General features: G+C 45.2%; 2 protein-coding genes across 3 annotated transcripts in view; both read right to left on the bottom strand.

Moving 5' to 3' along the window:
• Window positions 1-14351, bottom strand: part of TCEAL2 (transcription elongation factor A like 2) — a 647988-nt gene that overhangs the window by 398187 nt on the left and 235450 nt on the right. The gene's annotated exons all lie outside the window — the stretch shown is intronic.
• On the bottom strand, window positions 4656-6080 carry LOC126946768 (protein ARMCX6-like). The gene is made up of 2 exons (XM_050777428.1): window positions 5963-6080; window positions 4656-5779 (listed from the first exon to the last, which is right to left on the bottom strand). The coding sequence occupies exons 1-2, from the start codon at window positions 6078-6080 to the stop codon at window positions 5238-5240; spliced, it is 660 nt and encodes a 219-aa protein (XP_050633385.1). The 3' UTR covers window positions 4656-5237.

Here is a 14351-nt window from a genome sequence, read left to right as displayed (position 1 = left end):
TATGTATCAATATAACACATAGTTTCATATGTTTAAAATTATATAAATGGCATTATACGAAGTCTTTCTGCAAATTGATTATTTCATTCAACATTAGGTTTCTGAAAATTGTCAAGCCTGATACATAGAGATCTAGTTCACTCTTTCTTTTCTTTTTTTTTTTTTTTTTTTTTTTTTTTTGAGACGGAGTTTTGCTCTTGCTGCCCAGGCTGCAGTGCAATGGCGCGATCTTGGCTCACTGCAACCTCTGCTTCCTGGATTCAAGTGATTCTCCTGCCTCAGCCTCCTGAGTAGATGAGATTACAGGCATGCACCACCACACCCGGCTAATTCTATATTTTTAGTAGAGATGGGATTTTCTCCATGTTGGTTGGCTGGTCTCAATCTCCTGACCTCAGGTGATCCGCCCACCTCGGCCTCCCAAAGTGCTGGGATTACAGGCGTGAGCAACCACGCCCAGCCGTTCACTCATTTTTAATGCTTTATAAATCCTATTATATAAATACATGACATACTATTTATTCAGAAACCTCCAGCAAACACCAACCTTACACTGAAACATCGACCATTAAAATCAGAAACAAGACAAATATGTGCTGTATCATCAATACTGTTTTTCTGGAGGTCCCTGACAATGCAATGAGATAAGTAAAAGAAATGAACTAAACACTATTGAATAGGAAGAGATAAAACTGTCATAATTTGCACAGTGCATTTATCTACTTAAGAAGTCAGAAAGAAAAAAAACAGACAATGTAATAAAATTAATAAGAGAGTTCACCAAAAGAGTCTGACTGTAGAATGATAATGCTACATCAACAGCTTTTACAGAAACCTGCAATAATTGTCTTTTAGTAAATTTATTTACCAATGGGACATGGATAAATAAGTACAAAATTCAAGAGGCACAAAGGACAGAAAAAGACAATTAAATGAGTTATGGATCTTCTCCTTGCAGATCTAATATATAATACATGCTAGGAGCCAAAAAAAACAAAAAAACAAAAAACACAGCAATCATTTCTTTGTGCATCATTCCAGAGATACTCCACACTATTTTTAGGAAAAGTATAATTACATAAAACAGTATATAGTGTTACAGGATATACAATATTTACAATTATATACACAGTACACTGTTCTGAAACTTTTCTTGTACAGATATAGTAATTTGGGAGAGGAGAGAGACCAGTGCCCAGTTTGCCATGGTGCAAAGGTCGGCAGGATGAGAGTTCCTAAGCTTCCCATGGGCCAGAATATGTCCTGAGAACATACCTGGAGCAGAGGCCTGCTCACAAGCACCAACACAGCTCTCCCCACCCACACACACACACACACACACCCCCACCTGCCTTAGGCCACCTAGTGAGCTGAGGGACTCCAAGTCAATAAGAGGCTCCTGAGGGAAAGGGATGTGCCTCAGGAGAAACTTTAATGCTTGGAAACCACAGAGTGGGTGCGCAGCTGGGCACATGAGGATCCCAGAACGTGCCACAGACAGCACTAGAACGGAGTGCTCAACCAGTGGTGCTGGGCTCATCGGCTAATCATGAGGGAAAAGAAGTCAAGTCACATCACTGTCTCTCACCTTGCACAAAAGTAAATTCCAGACAGATCGATGAGACAAAACTCTGAATAGAAAGGTGTGAAAGAACGAGAAAACTGCCAAGGAGACTGTGTTCATGGGAAAGTGGGAAAGCCTGTCCTAAACTTCACACCAAAACAAGAGGCAGTAAGGGAAAATGGACCTCCAGGATGGAAAGGAGGCCATGATCACAGAGAGTAGGGAAGTGGCAGCCAGTGAGAAGACACATCTGGCATTTGTAACAGATGGGGCAAAGGCCGGCCCTCTGCAGCACTCTGCTGGACTCTGGTGTAGTGCCCATCTGCATCATAGAGCAGCCAGTGTCCCTCAGAAGAGAGGCAAGAGCAACCCCTCACCACAGCTACCCAACTCTTTGCCAAGTGGTGCATCGTCAGAGGGACAGACTGGGTGAGGGCTATGTTGGTTCAGGGTGGCACTTAAAAGTAAGGGGATTGTGGTGGACACTGCTTTGAGAGTGGCACAGTACCCCGGTGAGGATCCAGTGTCTGAGACAGGATGCGCCTGCCGGGAAGCTGGATGTCTGCAACCTTGTGTGCACTCACCTGGAGGGGGGCGGGGTGGGGGTGGCAAACCACAAAATCCCTAGGAGAGGCCGCAGGCTGGGGAGGGCACCTGAAGTTGGTCTGGAAGTCAGTCAGTGCCTACAGACACCAAATGGAAACGAGCTCATGAGATAGATGAGAAGCAAAACCCAGGGGGCCCTTTCTGGAGATGGAAGACAGCCTGTGGCAGCAGTTCCAGATTGACACAAGAGACAGGCTCAGGCTGGGGTGGCACCATCAAGGCAGAGCACTCCCCACAGAATGTGGCAAGCTCAGGATTGATGACCTTTCCCAATTTTTGCCACGGGGAAGCCCAGAAAGACTGTCTTTTGGTTGCAGCAGGCAGGTATGTATTGTGATTGATGGCTCGGGGCTGTTTTTATGTTTGCGTTACATATGGAATGGGGGCACCGGTGCTCTTGCCAGTGCTGAGAACCTCTCAGTGTCTTGATCAGGCCCTGGGAGGCAGGCATGCTCCCGACTCCCCTACGCATCCCAGGGAGGCAGAATCCACGGGAACTGGGCTCGTACCCAGGCACTGCAACCAGTCAGGGGATGAGGGGGCAGGACAGAAGGGCTGTGCGTGAGTGCTTTTGGGAGGGCAGTGCCAGCAAATGGACAGGAGGGTTTTGACTTGGGCCAAGACAATGCCGTGGAGACGCTTGGACGCTGATGGGCTTTTCTGTAACAGAGTTTGCTCAGGAGATGGGCAGAAAGCCTCTGGGGCGCTCCCTGAGTTAGGACTCAGCTGCGGCCTCACTGTGTCAAGTGCCTCAGAGATGGTGGACAAGTGTACGCAAAGGGAAATTTGGTAGCATGCAGGGAAGTAGGGACGTGCATGGTAATTCCGGACCACAGGCTAGGAGGATGCCTTTGTGCTCAAAGAGACTGAGCAATGAGGTGTCACTGAAGACAGTGTTGGTGAAGCAGGCTCCACTGGGAAAAGTGGTTGCGGAGCTGTCTGCAGGGAAATCCCCTTTGAAATCAGATTGCCCAGCCAAACTGTGGTTGGCTTGGGAGAAAGGGTGGTCCTTCTGACAGCTCTTAGGAACCCTTAAGAACTGAGACAGGGCTCCCAGAGCCAGCCAAGGAAGCCCCAGCAGTGTGAGCCTTGATGGGGGGTGTGGTGTCACAATAACTGCAAGTCGTTTGTTGGCCATCCCAGACACCAGGGCCTGGGAAGAGGCCTGGTCCCCATTCCAGGTGGGAGGGTTTCCCAGAGTTGGTCAGGGGACCTGGCAGGCACTCAGGCCCTCTGGCCAGCATGGACTGTGGGGCAGATGGTACAAGCAGGAAAGTTGTAACCCACCTGGAACCCAAGCTGCGCGGGGAAGGGAGAATAAGACAAGAAAAGAAAGCTTTGTTCTGTGTGGAAGAGAACAAGCCGAATGCCCAGCACCACAGAGATGGCGGCCGCCCAGGACACAGTGACCCATAGCAGCAGCCCTGGGAGGCCGAGAGGGTACCGGCACGGCAGCAGCCTTGCCCAAAGGAAGCAGATGTGTTTACTGGGTTTGCCATGGCTTTAGGGAAGGGGACCACTTCTTGACACACACAACACAAACATACAGGGAACCTGGCTTTGCTGATTCAGGGGCTAAACCTGCTGGGCAGGATCTGGTAATGTTGGAGATGGGGGCGGGCCAGGGGCAGAACGAGCTGCCCTGACCCATGGAGTGCTTCTGTGCCCACGGGCTCTTCCTTTCCTGGCAAAGTGCAGGGACCTCAGATGGAGAGTGTGGAGGTGTCTCCGGATGGATGGAGTGACCTCGGTCGTGCCAAGTGCCCTCAGCATTTGCCCTATCACCCCCGCGGGTAGTTGATGGAAGGCTCCACTGTCCCCTTCCAGGGTCCCACCAAAGGTAGTGGGGATATGGAAGAAAGGAGGTTGCTCCAAAGGGAGCAGCGGCCAACCCTCTCACTCTGTCAGGAAGTAGCGCCGGGGATCCCAAGGAAGAGAGAAGGAGGGCTGGAAGCAGATTTCCCCGTGGCTTCGCAGGAGGGACAGAACTACACAGGGTAGGTGCTGGGCAAGCGGCAACCTTTGTGCAATAAATGCGCCCCGATGCGTGGTAGAGCTCCCCCACCCGCTCCACCCCGGTCCCCATCCCCACGTCGGGATGCGCAGACAAACGAAAAGGCCGGGGTTACTGACCTTTCTTTCCAGGCTGGCAGTCAAGGAAAAGACATTAAGAAGGGATTTCTCTGTGCCGGGCACGGTGCTGCCTGCTCCACGGGTGTTGTCTCTTTCAGTCCTCTCAACATTCCATCCTAATTCCACGAACTCCCCCGCTGTGCCCCTCCCTTCCTCCCACCCCCGCCCCCAGCCCCTTCTTGAAGTTTATTCTGAGCACTGCAGCCCCTCTCTATCCCTGCCTCCTGTGAGCACCGATAAGCCGGCATTTGTCAGGGAACAGAAGTCCCAGTCAGCTGGCGTTTATCGTGCTTTTTTTGTCCTTCTCTCAGTGCAGACTGTAAACTCAAGGACAAGGACCATGACTCTTTTCTGCCAATCAAAGCACACAACTTTATTGATGATACACACAGATGCGGACTTGGGTGGAAGAGGTTAAGTCGGTACAATAGACAGAAGAGCAGTGCACTTTTTTGATGAATAGGTTCACTATCCATCAGGCGCGTGTAGAAGAAAGAGTAAACGAAAAATAATTCAACCTAAGCTGCAACAAATGCATTTTCAGCTCAAGCTGCGATATGCGTCTGGTCTCTGCAAAGCGGTTCTGCTTGGACAGGGAGACCACCACAGGCAACAATAGCTGTAATTTGATGTTCTTTGTCCACAGCAGGCAGCTGAAGTGATCCCCTCACCACATGAAGGAGGCTGCAAGGGAGGAATTTACAGTGCCAACATTGCCTGCAGACTGCACAACCAACAAGTTACTCAAAGCTCTGTGGGAGCCCCTGCCTGGCCAATAAGAGTGTGGTCCTGGATTGAGCCCTGGAACTTTCACCCAATGAGGTGGTGATTGGCTAAGGCTGGATCTTCAGTAGCACCCTCTGCAGATTCTTTGACATCTGCAAACCAAGCGCGTTGTGGGTGGATTCCGTCCCATTGTGTTCCAGAGGGCCGTTTATGGGGCAGGGGTTTCCAGGAGAATCTCTCTGTTTCCTTTTCTGATAAAGAGGGACATGAATGAGAAGAGCATCTGGGCACCGACTAACTCCCCCGCCAAGACTGGCTTTTCAGACAAACCCATCAGTGGTTTCAAAACCTGAACCTTAGCACATCCACTTCCCTCTGATATCAAAGGAAACTTCAAGTCTGAAACGGACTTGGCAAGCATGTTATTAATAACTGTCATGCTTATTAACAAATTTAATCCGGCCTGCTGCAGAAATGAGTTGCAGCAATGTGACACAGTCTCCTGACACACTTCATTGATGTACATCTTAATCTGGCACTCACTTTCAATGCTGGCATTTAAGTTATCCGTGGCACACAAAGCCTCTCTAACAGTGGGGTCTGGTGTGGGGCCCGTGTTTCTAACCATTGAGAGACTGGCCAAATGGCTATTGATATCCTGGCTAAGTGGAAAGCCCGCATCCTTGGGCTCAGCAAACAACAGTTTTCCCTGAATGAAAAGACACTTGGAGAGGTCCAGAACACAACTAGCTTTTTTAAAGTTTTGAGCATATCCAGCATTTTAAAAATTTTCATTGGGGAATAGGTGATTCATTTTTATTGGTATGGTTTGCTTTTGGAGAGGCTGTGAATTCTTACTGCCCATGATTTTGTCAGACTAATCCCCAGGGCTTGGCTCATCCTCAACTCTTGACTGCAGATCATGGACCTTACCTTTCTTCCCCACTGTCTGCAGCTCCCCCGCAATTTTCATCTTTTCTTGTTTGGATGTGCCTTCTTCTGATAAGTGGATGAACAGTGTGTCAACTTCTAGACCAGATTTCCATATCATCTTTCACATATTCGTCAGTCAGTGTATATCCCACATCTAATGCAAGTCACAGATGGGCCTCACTCTTTAAAAGGTGATCTAGTTGTGGTATTTTAGGAAGGAGATTGTTACACATTCTTTTCCTGGACACAATCAATCTAATTGCCATCCAACATGGACCTAGCAGCCATGCAAACACATAGAGCTTTTAGATGAGTCTCCCCAAAGAGACATGTCAATGCACAGGTTACAAGGGTATCAGTATCTCTATTTCCGGATTTAAGGTCTTAATTTTCAAATATTCCTCCTCTGGGGTTTTACCTCCCTCAAGCTCAGAGGTGCAGCATTTATCTTTTTCCAGCACCAATGTAAGAGGAGAAAAGAACAAAGGCTGTGAGAGGGAGAAGCTAAATTGCCTCTGGACTCTGTAGTCTGCCTCAGACACCTCGTTTCTACCCCTTATCTCCAGCATATCACACTGTGTGGGGCAATTTCTTTCCTCCCTTACTTAGATTATTGTCTACAGCTAGACAGAGAAAAGAGAATAGAGATTGGCAAATGCACTCACATGTAAGTTTCAGGTGCATCCACTCCAGAGTGAGGAATGTAACCTTCCAAAGTCTCCCATTTAGGTCTCAGGCACACCCATCTTCCCCACCCTGGCTTCCTGCCACTTTATCCCTTGCCCTTCTCCCATGAATGCCCACTTTTGTGCTCTACCTCACCTCACTCCCCTTTCTGCCCTATAGATTTTGACACTGCTTTCCCAGAGCCATAAAGGATTGGGATTAAGGGTTTTCTGAAAACAAGACAGGAGTAGAAGGGCAAGTTCCAGTTTAGCACTTGTGTGTACCACCCTCTTGTGACTGGTTCTGGCTCCACATTTCCTTGAAGGAATACACTCTTGCTTCGGTCTCTACCAAATAACCTGTAATTTTCTTCTTCCTTTTTCTTGGGTTGCACTGCCCCCTACAGACAGACAAACAAACCAGTATCTATCAGTAGGGTCGGCGAACACAGCACTGGGTGATAGGCCACAGTTCCTACCTTTTACTGATTCTGGACTCTATCTGTCAAACATTTCTCATCTCTCACTCTCAGGTCCCCAACACCAACTCTCCCCCGGATCCTATGCACCATTTAGAGAACTAAAATAAGCTGGTGGGTGGGGCGAGAGTATAGGGGAAGATGACTCTGTCCCAATCCTGACCCTAAGACTTCCTAGGCAATCCTCATTCTCACACCAACCAACCTGCACATAACCAGAGCAGTTTCTTCTTTCTTCACTCATCTACAAAGATGCCTCTCTGAGGTCAACAGCAGAGAGCTGATGGCTGGATCAAAAAGACTTGACTTTACCACAGATCTTGGTCACCTGAGATATATGTCACTAATGAGCCATGGTTGTCACCAGTAGTGATGCAAGAGTGTGCCTCCCTCTCTCTCTTCCCCCCAGCACACCAGACCTGTCACTCATTTTTTTCTTCGCCAATCCTGGAATCCAAAAGAAAATGCATTACCTTTTTGTGGGAATTTGTTTTTCTCTGATTTCCAGAGACAAAACTTATTCTGATACTTTCTTATCTTCTCCTGGAGCAACTGTCTCTTTGTATTTATACTTCTTTATCTTCATCCTAGAATACTGGGCAAAGGCCCATCTCTTTACTTCCCCTCCCCTCAGCAACTAATATCTATCATCTTGCTTAGATCCATGAAAAAGCAGATTTCATAAAACAAGAATGGAGAACTAAATATTTTTAATTATATTTTTCTTGCCTCTGCTCACTCTTCTTGGAAATAATGACCTTTTAAAAATACTTTTACACCTTTGTATGTATAAGGAGTTTTCTGGAGTGATACTTGCTAGAATGACACCACTGGTTATTTCAGAGAATAGTATTTAAGGCAATACCCACTCTAGCTGAAATGTCAAGTGTTAAGGTCAGTGGGACATGGAAATTAACAGAGCTGTCTCTTGGACAAGACCACCTAGTTTTCCCAACAGAGCCCCATAAGATAGCATTTGCCTTGCTGAGTTCACTATACTCCAGGCTCTACCCCCTAATTTTGTTTTCAGAGTAAAAATATGCACAGTTTATGACATTACACCCAAGAGAAATGCATGCATATATTTACCAAACGACATGTATAAGAATGCTCATAGCAGCACTATTCATAATAGTCCCAAGTTGGAAACAATCTAAATATCCATCATCAACAGAATGGATGCATAAAATACAGTACATACATAAATGGCAATGAATACTCTACATGCAACAGTATGGATTATTCTCACAGACAATGTTAGCAAAAAAATAGACACAAAATAATATATACTGTATGATTCTGCTTACCTAAAGTTTTTTTAAAATTCAAAACGATCTATATTTTTACAAGTCAGAATAGTGGTTACCCTTGGGATGCATTAGTGAGTAGATGGGGGCTTAGAGCGAGCTTCCAGTGTGTGGTTCATGTTTATTTCTTGCTCCCTTTGTGATAATGTACTGAGCTGATCACTTGTGCGCTTTTCTGTATATACAGTATACTTCAACAAAAGTTTACTTAAAGATCTCAATAGTGAGTTAGACAAATGAAAGGTGGAGTGGCCAAGATGGCCAATTAGAAGCAGCTAGGGTGGATGGTTCTCATGGAGAGGAATGGAAGGGGTGAGTAAATATAGCACCTTCAACTGAAATATCCAGGTACTTGCATTGAGACTAATCAAGGAAACAACTTGACCCACAAAGGTCAAGAAAAGCAAAGTGGGATGATGGCCCACCCAGGAGCGACACGAAGCCAAGGGAAGCTCCCCCTCCTAGGAAAGCAGTGAGTAAATGTACAGCCCCGGAAACCCATGCCTCTCCCACTGATCTTTGCAACCCTTGGGTCAGAAGATCCCCTCATGAACCCACTCCACCAAGGCCTTCAGTCTGACACACAGAGCTATGCAGAGTCTTGAAAGAGCAGCCATTCAGACACATGTGGAGACCAGGGAGCTTTAAATACTCTGGCTCTGGGCTTCCCAGCAAAAGTAACTGCAACTCCAGCAAAGTAGGAGATTAGAACTCCTACTACCCCTAGGAAAGAGGCTGAAACCAGGGGGCTGAGCAGGGAAGGTCTGCAGGTTCCATGTCCATGGCACTTCACAGGATAAAACCCACTGGCTTGGAATTCCAGCCAGTCACCAGTAGCAGTGTGGCGCCTACCTGGGATGGAGCACCCAAGGGGAAGGGCATGCCTCCATCTTTGTTGTTTGGGTGACTTAGCCATTCCAGCCTGTGGGCTTTGGAGAGTCCAAACTGACCAGGGGCAGAAGGGATCCCCCAGCACAACACAGCTGCTCTACCAAAACATGGCCAGACTGTTTCCTTCCCCCAATCCGTTCCTCCTCAATGGTGGGGGACCTCCCAACTGGGCCTTCAGCAACCCCTGCTGGTGTTCTCTGGCCAACAAAGATTTGAAAACTCCCTGGGACAAAACTCCCAAAGGGAGGAGTGGGCCACCATCTTTGTTGTTGGACATCTCAGCAGTTCTAGTCTTCAAGCTTTGGTGTGTCTGAGGCTACCAGGGGCAGAAGTGGTACACCAGCACAGCACAGCAGCCTCCGAAAACATGGTCAGACTGCTTTCTTAAGTCAGTCCCCAAACTTGCTCTTTATCACCAGGTAGAGCCACCCAACCAGGGTCTTCAGCTACCCCCACCAGTGTTCTCTGTCTGACAGAGGTTTCAGGCCTCCCTGGGACAGAGCTTCCAGGACAAAAGGAAGGCCACCATCTTTGCTGTTCAGGTGACTCAGCCATTCCAGCCTTCAGCCTTCAGAGATGACCAGGGGCTACAGTGTGCCCCTAGCCCAGCACAGCTACTCAACAAAAACATGGCCAGACTACATTTTTAAGCAGGTCCCCAATCCTGTTCCTCCTGAATGGAAGGGACCTCCCATCCAGGGTCACCAGTCACCTCCCACAGGTGCATTTGGGCCAGCAACAGGTCTGTACCTCCCTAGGATGGAGCTCTCTGATAAAGGAGGAGGCTTCCCCTTTTGCTGTTTCACAACCTTCACTGGTGACAGCTTCAGGTACTGGAAAATCTGAGGTGAATAGGGACTGGAGTGGGCCCCCAGCATACTGCAGCAGGCCTACAGAAAAGTGGCCAGACTGTTAAAAGAAAAAAAATCCAAAAGTCAGAAATCTAAAAGACTGAAGGCAGATAAGCCCACAAAGACAAGAAGTAATCAATGCAAGAAGGCCGAAAACTCAAAAAGCTAGCATGCCTTCTTTCCTCCAAATGACCACATCACCTATCCAGCAAGGGTGAGGAAACAGGTTGAGGCTGAGATGGCTGAAATGACAGAAGTAGAATTCAGAATATGGATAGGAATGAAGTTCGCTGAGCTAAAAGTGTGTGTCATAACCCAATGCAAGGAAGCTAAAAATCATGGTAGAACATTGCAGGAGATGACTGGGTGCAGTGGCTCATGCCTGTGATCTCAGCACTTTGGGAGGTCAACACAGGTGGATGACTTGAGGTCAGGAGTTAAGACCAGCCTGGCCAACATAGCAAAACCCTGTCTCTACTAAAAACACAAAAATTAGCTGGGCATGGTGGTGTGCACCTGTAGTCCCAGCTATTCAGGAGGCTGAGGCAGGAGAATTGCTTGAATCCAGGAGGTGGAGGTTGCAGTGAGCTGAGACCATGCCACTGCACTCCAGCCTTGGCAACAGAGCAAGACACTGTCTCAAAAAATAAAAAATGGGCCAGACACTGTGGCTCACGCCTGTAATCCCAGCACTTTGGCAGGCAGAGGCAGGTGGATCACCTGAGGTCAGGAGTTCGTAACTAGCCTGACCAACATGGTGAAATCCTGTCTCTACTAAATACCAAAAATTAGCTGGGCATGGTGGCACATGCCTGTAATTCCAGCTACTTGGGAGGCTGAGGCAGGAGAATCTCTTGAACCTGGGAGGTGGAGGTTGCAATGAGCTGAGATTTCACCATTGCCCTCCAGCCTGGGCAACAAAAGTGAAACTTCATCAAAAAACAAAACAAAAAAAAAAAAAACCAGAACTTGACAGAATAAAAAAACATATATAGGCAATATAGGAAAGAACATAATCAACTTGGTAGTGCTGAAAAACATACTACAAGAATTTCATAATCCAATCACAAGTATTAACAGCAGAATAGATCAAGCAGAGGAAAGAATCTCAGAGCTTGAAGACTGCCTTGCAGAAATAAGACAGGCAGACAAGAATAGAGGGAAAAAAAGAATGAAAACAAATTAACAAAACCTCTGAGAAATGTGGGATTATGTAAAGAGACTGAATCTGCAACTGATTGGTGTGCCTGAAAGAGATAGGGAGAATAGAACCAACTTGGAAAAGACATTTCAGGATATCATCCACGAGAACATCCTCAACCTAGCTAGAAAGGCCAAAATTCAAATTCAGGAAATGCACAGAACCCCAGTAAGATACTCCATGAGAAGATCATCTGCAAGACACATAATCATCTGATTCTCCAAGGTTGAAATGAAAGAAAAAAAGTTAAAGGCAACAAGTGAGAAAGGCCAGGTCACCTACAAAGAGAAGCACATCATATTAACAGCAGACCTCTCAGCCAAAACTCTACAAGCCAGAAGAGATTGGGGGCCAATAATTAGCATTCTTAAAGAAAAGAAATTCCAACCCAAAATTTAACATCCATCCAAACTAAGCTTCATAAGCAAAGGAGAAATAAGATCCTTTTCAGACAAGCAAATGCTGAGGAAATTTGTTACAACCAGACCTGCCTTACAAGAGCTCCTGAAGGAAGTATTAAATATGGAAAGGAAAGACTGTTACTAGTGACTACAAAAACACAATGAAGCACACAGACTAGTGACACTATAAAGCAACCACATAAATAAGTCTGCAAAAATAACCATATAATAGCACAATGACAGGATCAAATCCATACATATCACTACTAACTTTGAATGGAAATGGGCTGAATGCCCCACTTGAAAGGCACAGAGTGGCGAGCTGGATAAAAAAGCAAGACCCAACGGTATGCTGTCTTCAAGAGTCCCATCTCACATGTAATGGCACTCATAAGCTCAAAATAAAGGAATGGAGGAAAATATACTAAGCAAATGGAAAACAGAAAAAGGCAGGGGTTTCAATTCTAGTTTCTGACAAAACAGATTTTAAACCAACAAAGGTTAAAAAAAAAGACAAAGAAGGGCAATACATAATGGTACAAGGTTGAAGTCAACAAGAGGATCTAACTAACATAAATATATATGCATCCAACACTGGAGCACTCAGATTCATAAAGCAAGTTCTTAGAGAACTTCAAAGAGACTTAGACTCCCACACAATAATAATGGGAGATTCTAACACCCCACTGACAATATTAGATCATCGGGACAGAAAATTAACAAAGATATTCAGCACCTGAACTCAGCACCAGATCAAATGGACCTGATAGATATCTACAGAATGCTCTACCCAGAAACAATAAAATATACATTTTTCTCATCACCACATGGCACTTACTCTAAGATTGATCACATAGTTTTAAGTAAAACACTCCTCAACAAATGCAAAAGAACTGAAATTGTAACAAACAGCCTCTTGGACCACAGCACAATCAAATTAGAAATCAAGACTAAGAAATTCATTCAAAACTATATGATTACATGGAAATTGAATAACCTGCTCTTGAGTGACTTTTGGGTAAATCATGAAATTAAGGCAGAAATCAAGAAGTTCTTTGAAACTAATGAGAACAAAAAGACAATGTGCCAGAATCTCTGGGACACAGCTAAGGCAGTGTTAAGAAGGAAATTTATAGCACTAAATGCCCACATCAAAAAGATAGGAAGATCTCAAATTAACAACCTAACTTAACAACTAAAAGAACTAGAGAACCAAGAGCAAACAAATCCCAAACCCAGCAAAAGACAAGAAATAACCAAAATCAGAGCTGAACTGAAGGACATAGACACACACACACACACACACACACACACACACACAAAACATTCAAAAGATCAACAAATCCAGGAGCTGTTTTTTTAAAAAAAAAAAAAAACATAATAAAATACATAGACTGCTAGCTAGACTAATAAAGAAGAAAAGAGAGACGATTCAAATAAACATAATCAGAAACAACAAAGAAGATATTACCATTGACCCCACAGAAATACAAATAATTGTCAGAGAATATTATGAACACCTCTATGCACATAAACTAGAAAATATGGAAGAAATGGAAACATTTCTGGACACATACACCTTTCCAAGACTGAACCAGGAAGAAATTGAATCCCTGAACAGATCAGTAATGAGTCTACCACACCAAAAAATCCAGGACCAGATGGATTCACAGCTGAATTCTACAGTAGGTACAAAGAAGAGCTAGTGCCATTCCTACTAAAACTATTCCAAAAATTAAGGAGGAGAGACTTCTCCCTAATTCATTCTGGGAGGCCACCATCATCCTGATGCTGAAACCTGGCAGACACACACACACACACACAAAAACACACTTTTGCATTTTTTTCTTTTTGGATATTCCCGCCGATATCCTTGATAAACATTGAATCAAAACTCCTCAACAAAATACTGGCAAACTGAATCCAGCAGCACATCAAAAAGCTTACCCACCACAATCAAGTACGCTTTATTCCTGGGATGTAATGTGGGTTCAATATACACAAATTAATAAATGTGATGTATCACATAAATAGAACTAAAGACAAGAAACAAATGATTATCTCAATACAAGCAGAAAAGCCTTTCTATAAAATCCAACATCCATTCATGTTAAAAACTCTCAATAAACTAGGTATTGAAGGAACATACCTCAAAATAATTAGAGCCATCTATGACAAACCTATAGCCAACATCATACTTAATGGACAAAAGCTGGAAGCGTTCCCCTTGAAAACTGGCACAAGACCAGGATGCCCTCTCTCGCCACTCCTATTCAACATAGTATTGAAAGCCCCGGCCAGAGCAACCAGGCAAGGGAAAGAAATAAAGGACACACAAATAGGAAGAGAGGAAGTCAAACTATCCCTGTTTGTGGATGACATGATTCTATATCTAGAAAACCCTATAGCTTCAGCCCAAAATCTCCTTGATCTGATAAACAACTTCAGCAAAATTTTAGGATAGAAAATCAATGTGCAAAAATCAATAGCATTCGTATACACCAACAGCAGTCAAACCAACAGCCAAATCATGAATGAACTCCCATTCACAATTGCCATGAAAAGAATAAAATACCCAGGAATACAACTAACTA

The sequence above is a fragment of the Macaca thibetana genome, chromosome X, assembly GCF_024542745.1.
Source record: "Macaca thibetana thibetana isolate TM-01 chromosome X, ASM2454274v1, whole genome shotgun sequence".
In the NCBI taxonomy this organism is placed as follows: domain Eukaryota; kingdom Metazoa; phylum Chordata; class Mammalia; order Primates; family Cercopithecidae; genus Macaca; species Macaca thibetana.
The sequence above is the reverse complement of the archived record's forward strand: the minus strand, read 5'-3'. Positions and strand labels throughout refer to the sequence as shown.